At 35.7% G+C, this 19,039-nt stretch overlaps 2 protein-coding genes, 1 non-coding gene and 1 pseudogene across 3 annotated transcripts; all 4 read right to left on the reverse strand.

Annotated features, from left to right (window-relative positions):
• Positions 1-398: 398 nt before the first annotated feature.
• On the reverse strand, positions 399-1,589 carry LOC132171494 (putative serine/threonine-protein kinase WNK11 pseudogene; annotated as a pseudogene).
• Positions 1,590-4,430: 2,841 nt separating this feature from the next.
• Positions 4,431-4,519, reverse strand: LOC132173152 (small nucleolar RNA SNORD96 family). Its single transcript, XR_009439248.1, has one exon. It is a non-coding gene; the product is annotated as a small nucleolar RNA SNORD96 family (small nucleolar RNA).
• A 1,873-nt stretch (positions 4,520-6,392) lies between these two features.
• On the reverse strand, positions 6,393-7,778 carry LOC132170178 (putative pumilio homolog 8, chloroplastic). Its single transcript, XM_088515966.1, has 4 exons — positions 7,641-7,778; positions 7,235-7,398; positions 6,861-7,110; positions 6,393-6,515 (listed from the first exon to the last, which is right to left on the reverse strand). Exons 1-4 carry the CDS (start codon positions 7,761-7,763, stop codon positions 6,393-6,395), a joined length of 660 nt encoding a protein of 219 aa, XP_088372092.1. The 5' UTR covers positions 7,764-7,778.
• A 5,619-nt stretch (positions 7,779-13,397) lies between these two features.
• On the reverse strand, positions 13,398-16,910 carry LOC132171890 (zinc finger CCCH domain protein). Its single transcript, XM_059583303.2, is given in 6 exon segments — positions 13,398-13,673; positions 15,182-15,202; positions 15,204-15,328; positions 15,488-15,649; positions 15,741-16,157; positions 16,738-16,910. Coding segments are annotated over 5 exon segments (744 nt in total). The 5' UTR covers positions 16,096-16,157; positions 16,738-16,910; the 3' UTR covers positions 13,398-13,592.
• Between the last annotated feature and the right edge of the window lie 2,129 nt (positions 16,911-19,039).

The raw sequence follows: 19,039 nt of genomic DNA on the forward strand, positions 1-19,039 counted from the left end.
TGTGAAATTCTGTACTCTTCAATCCAATAAAGCGAGATAATAGTCATTTTAGGCAGTAGATTCCGATCCAATCAACCAAATGAAATAAGCAAATTTCCAAGTCTTGCCATGCACTTTGGTTTCCTTTGAAGTAAGGTAGGGCGGTTCGCTTGAGTTACTCAACGCCCTTTCACCCGGTACTCATGACGGAACCTCCACCGTGCCAGGAGATCAAGCAGGGAATAGCTAGCGGCATAGGAGCCAACTTGGTGTCGGCAGCTTCGTGCTGCACTGGAGTCTGGAGTAATACAGGAGGGTTGAGGTGCAGTGGGTGTTACTTAATTTGCAACATTGTTACTTAAAAAGAAACTATATATCGATTCTTTATTTACAATTAATGCATCAACTGCACAGGGGAATTGAACAGCTAGCTAGCAAGTTTGCCTACATATTTCTGAAAGCAAAAAACAATCTAAACCAGTATCATATTTGTCTTCATCATCAAGTCCATCAAAGAAGGGATCCTTGAGAAGTTGAGAGGCAGACGATCTCTCAGACGGCGGCGCAATGCACTTCTCAATGAATCCTTTCACCTCCAAATCTTTCACCTTGTTCAGTGCCCGGGGCTTCGCCCCAGAGGACACCTTCTTGTATATCTTGGCCACACAACCACATTCACTGTATGGTATTTCCAGTGTCACCAGCTCAAGCACACACATCCCAAACGCATAAATATCCACCGTCTCCGTGTAGTTCTCGTCGTACAGCTCCGGCGCCATGAACTCCGGCGTCCCCACAATCGAATGTGCCACGTGGTTCTTCCCCACCTTTTCCGCCAACCCAAAATCTCCGATCTTAACCTTGCCAAGATTGCCATTGATAAACACGTTACTACAGTTAAGATCCCTATGAATTATGCAAGGCTCATGCGAATGAAGGTACTCTAAACCCCTCAATATCTGTCTCAGCCAATTCTTCATGGCCTTGATTGACACGTGCCGGTGCTTCCTCCTATACTCCCTCAGAGTCCCGGAGGTGCAAACTTCAGTGATGAAGTTCAACGTCTTGTGCTCATGATCCGTCCACGATCCGAACGAGGTGATGATGTTTTCGTTCTCCAAATTTCTCAACAACCCAACCTCCGAGTACAATCTATCCATCATTGCCTCGTCATCCAGAAATCTTTTCAAGGAAACCTGATTCCAAGCAACCTCTCTACCCTCTTCTTGATCAAAAGCTCGATACACCCTCTTCACCGCTCCGGCGCCAAGCATGTCACCGTACATACCGTACCGTCCCGTCGGAGAAACCTCGACGAACGGCTCAACATCCTTATCAGACAGGTCTGAATTCAGATACAGCATGTTTGATCGATTGTCAAGAAATTGACACATACGTACGCCGACAAACACCTACAAGAAACCCCAGATGGGGAATCGAAATCAAGCAATGGAAACGAAGAAAACGAGGAAAAGGGTGGACGGACGACAGATCATCAAATGAAAACGGAGGCGGAACAAATCACTAAGAAGTACGCAGTGCGAGCTTCCTTCAGATATAAGCTGTACTGACAAAACATGTCGGCGAGAAGAACAGAAGAACAAGGAGAGTTTATATATATATAGATATACGAGGTGAAGCTTTTGGAAAGATTTGAAGGTTGTCAAATACCAGTTCTTATAATAAAAGGAATGGGGTTTCTTCAATATTCCGTAGAAATAGTAATTGGTTTTGATTTGGATGCAAACTCTTAAATGGAATTTGATAAGGGAAAGAAATCATTGGAGATTGGGCAGTTAGAGGAGGATTTCTTGCTCGTATATATAAACCATATTACATTTTGTTGTGATCATGATTATCTTATTGTTTCGAATTTTCGCTTTTAGATAATCTTTAAAAAGTTTCGGAAAAAAAAGTCAATTAATAGATATCTAGGGAAAATGATTAGAGACCTACTATTCTTTAAATTCTTGTTTATCTTAAATAAAATTTTTTTAAAAAAAATCACAATGTTAATCATAATGTATAACAAACCAAGAAAATTGGAAAAAGTAACGATAGTAATTAATTGCTTTATTTCCTAGTTGAGTAATGCTATATAAGTCTTTATAGAGTCCTCCTAGAGTCATTTCAAATGCGATATAACTTTTAAAATCACCGTTGAATTTGAATGTGATTTATTGACTTTTGATCTATTGCTGATTTTAAAAACTACATCACATTTTGGATGACTCTAAGAAGACTTATAGTGTTACTCTTTCCTAGTTTACATATTAATCATATTAGTAGAGTTGTAAATACTGTGGCACATGGATTAGTTAAGGCTGCCGTTAAGTTTATCATAGATCAAGTTTGATCGGAAGAAACACCCCTATGTAGGTGATGTGATTTTGTCCGAACAATCTAAATATGATTTCTTGATGAAGTAATGATAGTAATATAATATTTTTTCAAAAAAATAATAACTATTATTATTAGAGATAAAATCATTAATATTAATGTTATTATTATTATGTAACGGGTTCTTTGAATAAAGCATATCCTATAAATTATTAGGAAAAAATACACTTTGCCCCATCAAAGTTTAACCTCATTTTTAATTTGGCATTAAATGTTTAAAAGTTGACAATATACCTCAACAAAGTATCATAAATTTGCAATATAGCCACTCCGTTAACCATTTTTGTCTAATTTGATGGAAAATTGCTCATGTAAGTTTTTTGGTTTAAACTTTTCAAAATTGTCCCATATTTTTTTAGAGAATTTCAAAAATGTCCACAATTAAATATAGGGACAATTAGGTCTTTTAATTAAGTATTTTTAATAATTTCCGTAAATTATTAATGGATAGGTAACTGGTTCAATCGGATAGGACCACACTTATTAATTCGAATCCCTCAGACACACACACACACACACATATATATATATATATATATATATTTTTTTTTAAACTTTGAGAGGGTAAAATATATTTTTTCCAAATTATTATGTCGTTAATACTGAGCGAGAATATTTATATGTCAATAAACAAAATGTAACTCTTTGCCATGAATTTTTTTTTTTTTTCTCTCCCTTTCTCTCCAGCCAGGTCTCTGGTTCTTCCCTCCTCCCCTCCTTCCTTTTTACATGTTTTCCTTTAATGAGTTTCTTTCTTCTACTAGAGAGAAGCTCTCCTTTAGGCTTTATCCTTGCTCTCCCCCTTCGCCAATATTTACTTATTTTGAAGAGTGCTGGTTGCACTAAAATAGAATGGGCAACTATGTACGCTAATATTTTATAGAGCCAAGAGCAAGTGTACAAAAGAAAAACATAGTTTTTTACTTGATAAATTAATTAAAAGGTTAATTGAAAGTGCCTTGGTGTTTACACTAGTGAAATAACACCAAATAAGAATTAACCCTAAGACCCAAATTGTGTTTGATTAAAGAGAGAAATAAGATTTGTGATGCAAGCTGATAACCACAAACACCACCAGAAGTAATCAATCTAGAATCATTCTACTGGTCTAAGAACAGAAATTATTAGTTATATTGTGGTCAATAAATATAAATGCAAACATAAAAAGTATAAATGGAAAAGGATCCTCTCCATTTCAAAATCTCTCAATTTCCTCCATTTAGTGCATTTTGAAAAGTAGTGTTGTCCAAAAGTTTTAATGATGGCAGTGCAATAAATGCAATACCCTTTAAAATGCACTAAATGGAGAAAATGGAGAGATTTTGAAATGGAGAGAATCCTATTCCTAAGTAAATATGCTGCCATTGATTGATGAAATTGGGATTTCAGCCATGTGTGTCAAGTTGAGATGACTCTGAGAACACAACAAAACTTTCCACACAACACAATTAACAACAATGTCGAACAAATCCAAAACTTGCAAAACATCTTTTGATTTACAGCTACAAGATGATTTACAACAGAGCTTTTCTGCATCAAGCAGCTTCACAACAGAAGCTAATTAATTCAGGCATACACAAGTAATTTCCATTATTCCAAATTACATGTGTAGCCTTCTAGGTATTCTGCAAACGGATCATCAATATTACATGTGTAGCCTTCTGGGTATCCTGCAAATGGATCATCAATAGCAGAGGATGGATTAACAGATCTAAAACTTACCTACCCTAGATGGAGTGGGTAATCTAAAATTAAACAGCACAAAACTCCCTGAAATCTTGAAATTACACCAAAATAAACCAAAAGAGAAAAAAAGCGAACTTTTTTAGCCGTTGTGCTTGCTCTTTAATAGAATTAAAACAGTAAAACTAACACTTTCAACTACTTCAAGATAAAAATGTGGGTGAAAATTTTCAAAACCACAAGATATATGTAAAAAAGAAAGAACCTTTAAATATCAACCAAAAAACACAGCTAAAACCAAAACAAAGAAAATAAGACCCAGCAATAACAAAAACCAAATTGCGAAGGAAAACATTGTTTTGGTATGAACGCCTCAGAATTGCAAAATCACAGCAAGGCTTTAAAGCCATTCAGTCCCGAAAGATGGTAATTTGGTGTGTGATATCATCACCGGCGACATTCAAAACAAAAACAAAAACAAAAAACAAAAGCAAATCAAGCATCAATGAATGTAGGTCTCATGGCAAGCCTAATTTGGCAATGGCAACGACGCTGCTCCAACAAGATATGGAATATGAGCACCACCCGTCAACGAAAGCAGCTCCCATTGGGGAGGACAGTCAACGTCGACAGGATTTCCTTTGTGACATTAACATAGGAATTTGCAAACACAGCAGTAAAGTTTGCTCCTTATCAAGTAAGGGATTTGATCAATAATCCCCTGTCACATTTAGTCTAATCGATCCAAAACACGTTAGAAGAAAACAAAATCGAAGATTAAAGTCAATAACCCATTTCAAAAACACAGTTCTAAGATACTGCTATCTAAACTACACAACAAAGAACGTAAATAAACCTAGAAGACGGCGAGGAGGAGGAGAGAGAAACCCTAAGCCCCAAATTGAGATGGATTGTGGTTGAAGAGGGTTATTTATAGGGTTGTCGGGGTTGATCTGTGTCGTTGGATGTAGATCGGACGGCTGAGAATGACGAATAGTTTAGAGGGGCTCCTTTGTCGCCGCCAAGGGAAATTAGGGTTTTATTTTTGGATTACACGTCATCAACTCGGCTAATGGGCGTAGGCCCACAAAGTGTCCATCTTCGAAGGACGCCCAACTTCTTCGAGACATATATGGGCCTCAACGGACCAAAAAGTTTTATAATCATATATTTTCCTTTCCAAGATCATGGCATTGCAATATACGGAAGATTTAAATTATGGGAATATATTGGATTTTCTTTTCATTATATTTTATTTTAATAGTGTATATATTACAATAAGCAGAATATATTGCCATATTATTTAAAATTCAAAATAATATAACACTATATACATAGTTATCGTTAGATGTAACAAACCGAAATAGACCCTAAGATCTTCAACCTAAGAAAATTTATATTTGTCCTCAAAATACTTTCGAATATTGGGAAAGGGAAAAATACTAGCTTTTATCAAATCACTTTTTTAAGTTCAAAACTCAATATGGATTCTTAAGACTATGTTATCAAATCAATAATTCCATCCTACTTCTGTTAAATTCAACGACAAAATGCCACTTGTATTGTTGCACGTGTATCGTACAACACTTGGTCTATTTCATTAAAAATGTCACATCATTAAAAATGCTACATCAACAAGATTTTTTTTAAAAAAAATGAGAGTTTGCTAATAGAGAGGGGCCGCGCTGCCTCCCCGCCCACAAAAATTCCTTTTTACTTCTTATTCTATTTTTTTTTAACAACATGACCTTTTTATGATGTGACATGTTTAATGGCATGGGACTAACATGGTGAAGTTGACTATGCAGTGTATACGCGTTTCGTCATACTATTGGATACGATATGACATTTTGTTAGAAAATTTAATGGAGATAAGATGAAATGAATAATTTCATAAAAGATTAAAGCAATTTGATCAATTTTGAACCCATATAGTGATTTGGAAATTGAAACATGCCCAAGTTGTTAAATATTTTGTTTTTGTTGTTTTTTTTTTTTTTTTTTGAATTAAGTCAAAGATATTAACAAATAATTCAAAACATAAAACACTTCTCAAAGCACAATAATTATTGTCACTTTAATGTCGAATGATAACACTATAATTTTCAAACAAAAAAATACCTCTTAAAACACATAAAGAAACATAACCTACATTGTAACGATATAATCCTTACAATTTCTTCTATTCACGACACAGATTGAACCTTAGTCATTACACTTGGTCCAGATAACTACAAAGAAAAAACATAAGAGCTATTCATAGAAAACAGACAACGTTCAGGATGTCCAACATAAAACACTATTTTCACAGTCCGAAATATTGGTTGGGCTCAGTCGAGTGGAACCCCCTTGAGAATCAAATTGATGACATTCCTTCCATATCCAGATTGGAGAGCATCAAAATGCCCTTGCAATATGTGTAGAAGCCTTTCATAAAGTGGACTATTTGCACGCTGGAAGAAAGAAAATTGACAAAAAAGAGGATTTTAATATGGAAGCTAAGCTATATATATAATGCATTAATTAATGCTCAAGAACAAGTTTTCAGTTCAATTAAACAATCAAGACCCCCCCGCAATTGGGGTGCCTGAATTGTCCGAATTGCAAATTGTAGGGGATCCCGATCCTCGCTCAATGTGGAAGGAAAGGAAAAATGTATTTGATGACTACTAATTATGCATTGCTTTTTTTTATGTGTAAAATGGGATTGCTTGTCCTGAAGAATGAAGCAGTGAAGAAAATAGCATTTTCCCACAAAATCTGGTAATCTCAAAGGCTATGGAGTTCAAAAAGTATACCTTTGTGGCTTTCAATGCTGTTTGGATTACATAGTTCCCATATCGATCACGAGCAAGTTGCGAGAGTCTGTTCCACTTTAAAAAATCCAGAATCGCGTAATCCATCCAAGGAGAGTTTAAGCATTTCTCTACCACATGGCTACCACCTTTCTGTGAAGATAAAAGTACATAGCTGCCCCTCAAAAGAAAGCATATACTCTCAGTACAGACAGGATCATGGAGTCCTAAGACATGCTGCAGAACATAGTTCCTGGAAACATACACTCAATAAATTAAACAACCAAAGATGACACAAAGCATTTACAAAAAACTATGAGTTATATATATATATATATATATATATATATATATATAGGATGGGAAGAAAAAGATACCCTGAGGGATCTTGAGAGAGGTGCACCGAGTGTGAAGCAATTAAAGTTAGGAGATATTTTCTGCCTAGGCCTTGGCTGGATGTGATGAACTTGTTGAAAGATATGCATCCTTTTTCATGTTTGGCCAGGTTGAGACAGTTCCTTAGGGCTTGTATGTATAGTGACTGATGAGAGAAGACAAGGCACATTGTTGCAGAATTAGTACGTACACTAGAAGACATCATAAGACATATATAACATGTGAAAAATGAGTTTAATTAATGATTGAATTATGGGTAAGGGAACTGATTAATCATTAAAGCCAAGTTCCAAACACATTTCACCTGTTCATCACATACAGAGCATTCTGCAGTGGAAATTTCCATTTTGTTTTCTTAAAGAAAAGAAATAATTGGTAATGATTTACCTCATTTTGCCAAGTATCAGCCAAATCCAAACACCTTAATATAACTGAAGATCCTGTTAGATCTATCATCAAATTATAGAATCCACTAGATAGAGCTGATATCACCTCAGAAGTCAAGGGCATTTTTCCAAGCTTTTTGAGGAGCTTCTTAACAGATTTTGAGCTGCATACCCAAATGAATTAGCCAGGTTATCAATTCATTCAGTAATTAATCAATAAAAACAAGTTACAACTGCAACAACCAAGATCTGTAATATATATTAATTACAAGCATAAATATATATATCATAGATAGGTTAATTACAAGATCTTTAATCCTAAAGAAGTTTAGTTTAAAACAAATTACCCATAGGTAGTAAGTGACACATTGATAAGCAATTCAGGTTGCGAGGTTATCTTGGCTACAATCAGCTGCAACTGATACTCGTTGACTGACTCCATTAGCTTATTGAAGAATTGATGGCCATGTCTATCAGTCATCAGCAATAATATCGTATCAATAACTCCTTCAACTACCATATTTATAGTCACTTGGTCCCTTGAACTCAACGTATTCTGTAACCAGTTCAAGTAATCTTGATAATTATTTATGCCATCAGGAATCCACAAAACACCAGGAAACCTGGAATTTTGGTAGCAGCCACCACAATAATTTTCACCACCAACACCACAACAGTTCAAGTTCAGATTTTCAGCACTCATTCCGTTAACTCTCCCTCCTCTGGCTGCATTAAATCCGATTGGGTTATTTTGGTTGGCCCAAATAGATGTGGATGCTTCACCAAAACCAGAATTTGGTCTTATCAGGTTTCCAAGCATCCGTCGTCGATTGTCACCGTGACGCCAATCTCCCATATGATTTCCTACAAAAACAACCATTTATTTAGAACAAACGATGAAAACTACTGATATTTATATATGCATGTCTATATATACACGTGTATGCATATCAATATATCCATTGATGCTCATAAGAACTTGTAATGTGATGAGTATAGAATGCGAACAGGGGCGGAGTTAGAATATTTAGTTTGGGGGCAAAATTTTTTTTTAAAAAAAAAAAAAAAAAAATTGGGACCACCCCTTGCCTTGGGGGCTGGAACCGCCCAGGGTAGTTCCGCCCCTAATGCGAAATAATAAACAAGAGAAGAGAAAGAGATACAAGATATTAATGTGGTTCAGCATATATGGCACCCCAAATTTTTTTTTTTTTTAAAAAAAAAAAAATTTAAAAAAAATTATTTTTTTAAAATTTAAAATTTAAAATTTTTTAAATTTTTTTTTTTTTAAAAAAAAAAAAAATCATTTTCTTTTCTCCACTCTAAGCTCAATTCCTAATCTAAATAATCTTGTATTTTAGTTATTAAATATTGAGAATATTAATTGTTAGAATTTAAACATTTAATTGGAGAATTTGACACAATATTAAGCTCAATCCAAGTACCAGTGATTAGAAAAAAAAAAAAAAAAAAAAAAAATCAACGGCCCCTGTAATCTGAATGGTAGGGCGTCCACACAATAAAGTCTTACATATTGTTCAGTTCTTTATGAAAGTTGCAAAGCTTGAACCAGTAATTAAACAAGAATTAGAATCACAATAAAAAGAACTTACTATGAAAACGCTTTTTATGCTGAAGTTTATATATAACAACTAGGACTCCTATAGATTTTGGTAAGGTTTTGCAGATTTGAGAAAAAAAGAAAAATAAAATAAAATTAACCCAGTTATGGAATTCAGTCTATTAATTAATCCTATTAAAAATACAATGCAGATATCAATATGATTACCAGTACTTCCATTGAAGTTTTGTGGATAGAATGGAAGAATATCAGCCTCTAAGATTCGGGGTTGAGTCAAATACGAATTGGAAGAAGAAGAAGGCAAGGATTCTTCGTCGCCGAACTCTTGGGAATTCTCAACTGTACCGGCCGTACTGCTAACTTGAAGATTTTGAAAATTGAAAGAGAGACCGTCAACGTTGTTACACTTACTATCAGTTGAGTCTTCCATGAAAAGCTTGAGTGCGTAGCAAGAAACAGAGCAACAATTAGAAATCCCAAGAAAGAAAGACCTTAGCAATAATAGGCTTTCGAAGCCTGTTTATTTATAACAATTCCTGTTTGATTATCAGGGTTATGAAGTACTAATCTTGGTAGGATTAGGAATGGTAGTGCAAGTCCTGGGGAAATAAGGACAGGAAATAAATAAATAAATAAGTAGACGTGTGCTTATATTTTCATGTTCGAGCCGAAATTGAATCCATATATAAACTCTTGGGTCCAATCTAGGCCCAAATTCAACTTGGCCCAGCTCAAGTACGTACATTTCTAGTCTACCACAAAAGTCTTTCAGAAAACCGAAAGACCAAAAAAGTATAACCAAACGTGGCCTACTTAAGTCGCATCCTAGTATCGAAACCGTATGTCCTCCACTTACCTTCTCTCCCGCAAAACGGTAGAAGACTAGAACTCTCAGCCGTAATGTTTGTTCGAGAGAAAACCTTAGAGAGAGACTTAAAATAAATCAACAATATGAATTTTTGAAGGCGAATTTGGTTGCAATTTACAAACTCACTGTAATTAAGAGCATTTTTAGTGACCCTAACCCTAACCCTAAACCTAACTCCTGGTTGGTTTGCAAGGGTACTGAAGAGGAAAGGCAAACTGAAACTGGGTCGTTTGATCTATGCTGATGATGATTTTCTTCTTCCACTTTCCTGCAAGCTGCTGTTCCAAACCCTAACCCTAACCCTAGCTCAAGCCAGTCTCCTCCTTGTTCATCTTCTTCAGCTTTAAATAGAAAAATTACTTGTTTTGTGCGACACCCTGATTTTATAAAGAGAAAACGATGAGTGCGAACCACCCCCAGACAATTGTAGCATGTTAATTTGTTTGATTATCTCATTCTTTTATGATTATTCATGCAATTATTCAAGGAAAATTATAAACTACTTTGCAATGCAATCAAATTCATACACTGCACCATTAAAGGTGGTGGTTCAGTGGTCTCAGGTTAATCTCAAAATGGTTTGGTAAATGTTAAGAGATAAATTTGACTCCTACAATCAAAATTTTCATATCTTATTAATATAAACCATCCTGGCGGGTTGAGGTCAGCCAATTTAAAGGAGCGCTTGCGATCCCTTGCTTTGTAGTACGACAAAGTGATTCTCTCTTGCTTAGCAGCCGTAGTGGTGAACCCCGAACCCAAAGTTTCTTTCTGAAAGAGCATTTCCTTGGTCATCGGCACTGCGATTTAAAAAGTATTTAATTTAAAATAGAAAAAAAATATGTGATTTCTATAAGTAGGTTAGGGGTGTTTATTTGAAAAAGCGTAAATTTAAACAAAAATCATAACTTTGCATAACAAATATTTGATAAAAAAAAATTATTTTTTAACATATTTTACCAAACGCCTTTACGATTTTAATAAGTAGCGATTTCTAAAACGCAATTTTTAAAATCGAACTTATTAAAAGCGCCATCCCAAACAGACTCTAAATTTGGGAGTGTTTTCTAATACAATTAGGAATCCTATATGTTCATATTACATCTGATGTACTATGGTACGTATCCTTGCAATTTTATCTAATTGGGCTAATTTTAATATAGATGAGTCCAATCCGTTTAAGGGATTATTAAAAAAAAAAAAAAAAACACCGGTTGTAAAAAATGTATATAATACAAAAGAGTAATGCTACTGCTCTCTTTCTCTCTCTCTCTCTCTCTCTCTCTATATATATATATATATATATATATATATAAAAAACACCGGTTGTAAAAAATGTATATAATACAAAAGAGTAATGCTACTGCTCTCTCTCTCTCTCTCTCTCTCTCTCTATATATATATATATATATATATATATATATATGTCCGCACAAGAGAAGAGAGCGGGATTCGAACTAGTAACTTCCGCTTTATTAGGCGTGGTCCCAGACGATTGAACTACATCTTGGAGACAATGCTGTTCTCTATATTAATTTTACATTGATTGATTTAGTATATTTTAAGTGACTTTTTGAAGTGTTTGAAATGAAAAGCTAGTTAAAACATGACATAGTGTGAAATGAGCGTAAAAAATAATATTACTTGTTACAAAATAATCCTTGAGGAGAGGATTTTGAATTAGGGATTTTCTTTGTTCGGTTGAATATGTGAGGTAGGGTTTGAGGGGGATTGGTCGGATTATATAGTTGGTGAGGTTTGTGTTTTCCGAATGAGATGGAAGTGGGTGAATCTATAACTATTGGATTTATTAAGGGTTATTGACAATTAAGAATGGTGATCTGCGTCATTTGTTTTAGATGTGTTTGAACCTCTGAAAATGTTTCAATTGACGATTAGTGTTGCCAGAGAGTTCTTTTGGTAGATTGTGTTCTCTCTATTTGCATCTTTAATGAGTTCTTTTATGGGCTTTTTATTTTTTGTGCTTTTCGGCCAAACACAAAAATAGTGGGGTGACTCGAGCAACGATACTCCAATAGAGGGGTGACTCGTGCGACCACCCCAAACAGAAAGTGTTGGTAGGATTATTAGGGTTACGAAGTACTAATCTTGGTAGGATTAGGAATGGTAGTGCAAGTCCGGGGAAAAATAAGGACAGGAAATAAATAAATAAGGAGACGAGGGTTTGCTAATGCAATTAGGAATCCTATATATTCATATTACATCTTATGTACTTTGGTATGTATCCTTGCAATTTTATCTAATTGGGCTATTTTTTTTTTTTTTTTTTACATGTCCGCACAAGAGGGGGAAAGGGAACTCGAACTAGTGATCTTCGCTTCATTAAGCGTGGTCCCAATGATTGAGCTACCTCTTGGGGCTAATTCTAATAGATGAGTCCAATCCGTTTAAGGCATTATTTGCGGTGGCACACATCCTTTCAACCTGTTCTTTTTATAAGAAAAAAAAAAAAGACACTGTTTGTAAAAAATGTCTATAATACAAAAGAGTAACGCTGCTCTCTATATTAATTTTACATTGATTGATTTGGTATATTTTAAGTGACTTTTTGAAGTGTTTGACATGAAAAGCTAGTTAAAACATGACACAGTGTGAAATAAGTGTGAAGAATAATATTACTTGCTACAAAATAATCCTTGAGGAGAGGACTTTGAATTAGGGATTTTCTTTGTTCGGTTGAATATGTGAGGTAGGGTTTGAAGGGGATTGGTGGGGTTATATAGTTGGTGAGGTTTGTGTTTTCCGAATGAGATGGAAGTGGGTGAATCTTTAACTATTGGATTTATTCAGGGTTATTGATAGTTAAGAATGGTGATCCGCGTCATTTGTTTTAGATGTCTTTGAACCTCCGATAATGTTTCAATTGACGATTAGTGTTGTCGGAGAGTTCTTTTGATAGATTGTGTTCTCTCTATTTGCATCTTTAATGAGTTCTTTTATGGGTCTTTTACTTTTTGTGCTTTTTGGCCAAACACAAAAATAGTAAGGTGACTCAGAGCAACGATACTCCAATAGAGAGGTGACTCGTGCGACCACACCAAACAAAAAGAGTGGCACATGCGGCTAATCCAAACAAATGGAGTGGCCACTCCCAAAAAAGTGGTGGCTTGCACAACCATATGTATAAGTGTGAGAATATAATATCGATTTACCAAAAACCAATTAAACATTTGCCTGAATAGTATCAAAACTGTTTACGTGGCATTAATCCTGCAATTTTCTTCATGCCTACTAAACTGTTTATGTGGAATATATTAATTGTTTACCAAAAACCAATTGAACATTTTCCGAAATAGTATCAAACTCAAACTTCATACCAATTAAACTTACAGCAAATCAACAAGCAAGAACTAACCCAACCAATTAAACATTTGCATACAAGTATATATGTGTAATCAATACTTTGGAAAAATCCTAAAAGAATTGTTAATTGAAAGGCGCCGACACAATTCAGCAGCTTCAGTCTCTGGTTATTTCTACAGTCAAGTAATTCTAAACATCACACAGCCTTGTCCAACAATTAATCCATGCCCATGAAGTAATTCCCTTTTGTTTTCTCCGTCCTGCGGCAATAGAAAATAACAAACAAGTCAACAACTATCAGGAACATCCTTGGAGTGAGTTTAAGTAAATTTATAGAATTTATGCATAATTGATATAACAATACTAGCTAGTGCTTCAGAGTTTAGATGTTAAACACAGTACGTCATCAATGTCATCATTCTTTCTTTTTTTTTGGGGGGGGGGAGGGGGGGGGTTCTTTATCAGGTGAAGAGAAGAGCACCATTACTCAACGAGTAAAGCTAAAAACCACACTTTTATCCCACCATGTTGATATGGTAGTGCCAATCAACCACTTGATTTTTATTTGTTATTTTTAACAAAGGCTGATCAAGGGGTTGATTGGCACTGCCACATTAGCAGAGTGAGATAAAAGTATAGTTTATAGCATTACTCATTCATAGATGTCATGTCCATCAACTCAACCCACATTCTTCGCTTCCCCAGTGGGAGGAACTAGCGTGTCTAAATTTCAACGTGCATGTAAATTAAATCTGTTTTCTACAATGAATTAAAGAGAATAAAAGAATTTGAGTGATGCTACATACCACATTTTTATCCTACAATACTGACGTGGCAGCCCCAACCTAATCTTGAATCAATTCTACTCTTTTTTTTTTTTTTTTTTTTTTTTTTTACTGACGTGGCAGCCCCAACCTAATCTTGAATCAATTCTACTCCTTTTTTTTTTTTTTTTTTTAAAAAAAAAAATCCAAAGTTTGGTTGAGATTGTCATGTCAGCATTATGGGATAAAAATATAATTTGTACCATTATTGAAAGAATTTTCATCTTCCATAAAATTGTAGCCAGCAATCTAATTAACACAAATTTTGTCAAAAGAAATAAAGAGTAATGCTATATACTACATCTCCCATCCCACTCTCATTCCAAATGAAAACCCATTTTAATGAAGATGCAATGGATAATGAAAGGTAAGATGCCAAGAAGACGCCATTTTCTACAAATGCACCAAGTAATAAGGATAAGATGCCATTTCATTGTTTTAAAGAAAAATTACATGGATGGTGTTTGGTAGACATGATGGCCAACAAAAAATTGAAGGTCTTTTAGTAATAACTTACGTATCTTCAATCTTGAACCTCCTAAGAAAAGGTAAGCAAACTTCATTTCTCACATGTGACCAAGTTAAAGGTTAATTCCCTCTCTTCAATAGCCAATTACAGATGTTCATCCTGAAATGTGATAACAAAAACTTATTGAAATCTTCCATTCAAAATTTTCTTGTCAAAATACCAACAGATAATGCGTCATAAACATCAACTACTGGTTTCTAGCATTACTCATAACATCCTAGATGGTCATACAAGTTTCAGGTTATCATTACATATCAGCCCCGGCTCTCCCCACAGCAGTTTCTGCTCTGCTGGAGTAAAACCACCATGCTTAGAAGCAATTTAATAGAGAACAAACACGTTTTGCCGGAAAAATATATCTCTGAGTCTGTAATATAGTTGCAATTATAGAAAACTTACATAGGTTATTCCATACCTTCTTTCCCACTTCGCTGGTTTTGATCAGTAGCCTCTTTCATAGAAGAATTTGCTGAATTGTTTAATGTACGAGCAAGGCGCTTAACACGATTTAAACGTAAACTCTGCGGTGATCTACAAGAATCAGAGTCTCCAACTTGCAAACCTATCAAATGGAAAAGGAACTACATATAAGGAAGTTCTTTTACAATCCCAGTAATTACCACCACAATTCACATTTTACTCAGAACTCAGCTAACTATATGCACATGAACTTAAAATTCTTTAAATAATCGATATGCAAAGTTAAAAAGAAACAACTTACAGTTACTAGCAGCATCCTCTTTCGTTATGAGTGCTGCCACCATTTGGTAATTGTCAGCAAGCCCTCCTATAGAATGATTTAATGATCTTGCAAGATGTCTTATATGACTTAGACGTAACCTTGCCGGGAAATTATTTGATTTGTGGACCAAAGCTTGCAAAACTATAGAAGTGGTTGGAAAAGTATTGTGAGTACATAATCATTTCCACGCAAAATCAAGCTCCATATATATATATAAGGACTAAACACTTACCCTCAGACTCTACACATTCCACATTTAATTTTTCTTCGCCTTGATTAATTCCAACGTGAGTAACACCATTACAATTGACACTAAGTCCTGAAACAGAAGTTACTGCTTGATGGTCATCGCCGGTGATAGTTTCACCTACAGTCACCATACTTGTTTGTCCGGTTTGAGAACCTGATCTCGCACCTTCAGCTCTTAGTCTTCTCAATTGATAGTTTCTACGACGCCTAGCAAGATGTTTCTCCCTCTGCTCAAGAGTCATTGACTGTCTTCTTTCCCTGTCACGCATTCGGCGCCTTTCTCTTTCTTGCTCCCTTTGCAGTCTACGCATCTCTGATCTCTCTGATACGTCTTCCATACTCAATTCAAAACCCTTCTCAACACTCAAAAAGATCGACAAACTCACCTCACATTCAGCTACTGTATAAACCACACACAAACACAAAAAGTTATTATTTCCTAAATTCCACTGAAACTCCAACACCAAACAGATAACTCACACGCGTGCAAAACCTTAAACATGGTAAAAATTATAGCAACCCAAGAATATAAATACATAATTAAAAGGGATTCATTTTCTTAATTCATTTCTACAAGCCCAAAACACAATATTCTTGTTACCGATTAATATTCCCCACAATATTTAACACGCACATTCTTAAGATACACATCAAATAACAACAAAAATTCGCTAATGTGAAGGGTATTATCATAAGCAACTCATTTTCTCAAAAAAAAAATCATAATCAAAGAAGCAATTTTTGCAACAGACCTACCTACGATTCACCATCTACCAAAGTTCTGAAGTCATTCGCGCTCAAACCCATAAGCAAACGTCAATCAAAAAGAAAAACCCACGCTAAATTTTTATTTTTTAAAAAGAAGACTGATTTCTTTTTCCCATAAAATTAACAATCAATAATGAAATAATTTCAGCTTAACAATAGTTCCATTCTGCGATACAAATATTTTGGGGATTGGGAAGAGATTAGTGTCGTACCTCCGACTAGTCCGAGTAGTGGTGGCCTTTGGTTGTCGGCGAACGACGAATGTCATCGAACAACACACCGCGTGCGTGCGTGTGTGTTTGTGTTTCGCGGACCTTTGTAACCGTTTCGTCAGCGATTTTCGCCTAATCACTGATCGACACCCAATTTTGGGTCTGATTTAAGGGGGAACCCGTTACCCCGTGTGCCATTTTAAGTGCTTTTCCTTCCAACAGAATCGGGTCCGGTTTGTGTTGTTTTACCCGACTGGGGTTTGGACGCGAGAGAATTCAAGTGCTTATAGAGTTATTATAGTTTAATAATGCGTTAATACAATATAATTCTGTAATTAGTTGTGTAAATCTTTTTTTATAAAAAAAATAGATTTTTTAAATTTTAAGATAATTATGAAGAGTTTATTATTTTTAATTCAATTCATTCAAATTGTAATATCTTAAAATATAATTTAGTAGGATATAGTTAATTTATTTAAAAACAAAATAGTTATCTCTACTCTCTACTCTCTAGAGATGATAAATACCGAGATAAGAAAATCTTACAAAAAAATTATTTAAGAGTTTGATTAATAACATTTTTTTTTGGGTAGTTTCATTGAAAATTCCTGAACTTCCATCCGATTTGATAAACCCCTCCTCCAAATTTCTAAATTTCTAAATTTAGTCCTCTGAACTTTCAATTGTAATTAATTTGGACCATTTAATCAGATTTTAAACATTAAATGACGTTTATACCTCTGACTTTTTTATAAAATTTCAACTTTACCCTTAATTCCAAAACCTTTTTTTTTTTAATAAAAAAATGAAAATTAGGAATATTTTGGTCTTTTTTGGTATTTCTAACAGCTAAATTTGATAGAGAGGTTCAAATTGAGAGCAATTGAAAGTTCAGGGGACTAAATTGAAAAATTTTGAAGTTTGGAGGGATTTTGTCAAATCATGGCTCTGTTTACTTCGACGTAAAATAGTTTCCGTCGAAAAATATTTTCTTTCGAAAACATTTTATGGCGTTTACCTTGCACACAGAATTTTTTTTTTTTATATATATATTTTTTCCAATATGGTCCTCGTCGGGACTTGCACTGGACCTCGTCGGAACTTAATCGAGACTTGTCTGGGACCTCGCTGGGACCTTCCCAAGACTTGACCGGGACTCGTCCGGGACTTGCTCGAAACCTCGTTGGGACCCGCCCAGGACTTGACTGGGACTTGACCAGGACCTAACTAGGACTTGCTCAGGACTTGCCAGGCGCTTGACTGAGACCCGCCCAGGACTTGACCGGGACCCCGGCGGGACCCGCCTGAGACTTGCCCTAGACCCTCCGGAGACTTACCCAGGACCCCGCCAGGACTTGATTGGAACCCACTCAGGGCCCACCGAGACTTGACTGGGACCTACCCAGGACTTGCTCGGGACCCTGCCGGGACCTGCTTGGGACTTGACCGGGACCCTAACGAGACTTGACCGAGACTCGACCGGGCAAGTCCCAGGCAGGTCTTGGGCAGGTTCAGTCAAGTCTTGGGCAAGTCTCGGCGGGGTCCCAGGCAAGTCCAGGGCGGGTTCTAGGCAGGTCCCGGGTGGGTCTTGGTCAAGTCCTAATCAAGTCCCAGTCAGGTTTCGGTCAAGCCCCGGGTAGGTCTCGGTCAAGTCCCGGTCAGTTCCCGAGTGGGTCCCGATCAAGTCCCAGGCAGGTCCCGGCGGGATCCTGGGCGGGTCCTGGTCAAATCTCGGTAAGGTCCCGGTCAGGAACAGGGCAGGTCCCGGGCAAGTCCCAGTTAGGTCCCGATCAAGTCCTAGCGAAGTTCTAGGCGGGTCTTGGCAAGGTTCATCGATTTAAGAATGAGATGCTCATAGTCGAAAAATGGTTTACGGTTTTCAAAACAGTAAACCATTTTCCGAAAATTAAAGAAAAATTTTCGATCAAAAGAAAAATATTTTTCGTTGACCACTATTTTACGTCGAAATAAACATCGTAAAATGCGAAAATCATTTTCTGGAAACCATTTTACGTTGAAGTAAATGGAGCCCAAGTGAAAGTTTAGTGGTCTTCAATAAAGTTATCCCCTTTTTTTTCTTTCTTTTTTTGAAGCTACTATCGCCCTTCGGGCTTCAATGGTTTCACTTTTATTGCTGGAAGCATTTCCATGACTTCCCTCCCTCTTCTTGTTGTAATCTTCCTCTATGGTTTCCTGTTTCTCCAGTTTTGTTTTGTAGGTTTTTTTTTTTTTTTTTTTTTTTTTTTTTTTTTTTTTTTTGTATATATATATATATATATATATATTTTTATCGTCTTTTACT

Source organism: Corylus avellana, chromosome 1, assembly GCF_965113065.1.
Source record: "Corylus avellana chromosome 1, dhCorAvel1.hap1.2, whole genome shotgun sequence".
Taxonomy (NCBI): Eukaryota; Viridiplantae; Streptophyta; class Magnoliopsida; order Fagales; family Betulaceae; genus Corylus; species Corylus avellana.

Excerpts from the sequence above, each read along its gene's own strand:
- LOC132170178 (XM_088515966.1), bottom strand. The coding sequence starts at position 7,763 with ATGCCCTTGACTTCTGAGGTGATATCAGCTCTATCTAGTGGATTCTAT. Across the intron at positions 7,399-7,640 it reads CTGATACTTGGCAAAATGAG|TCACTATACATACAAGCCCT; the intron begins GTAAATCATTAC and ends TTCTCTCATCAG. Across the intron at positions 7,111-7,234 it reads CTCTCTCAAGATCCCTCAGG|GAACTATGTTCTGCAGCATG; the intron begins GTATCTTTTTCT and ends GTATGTTTCCAG.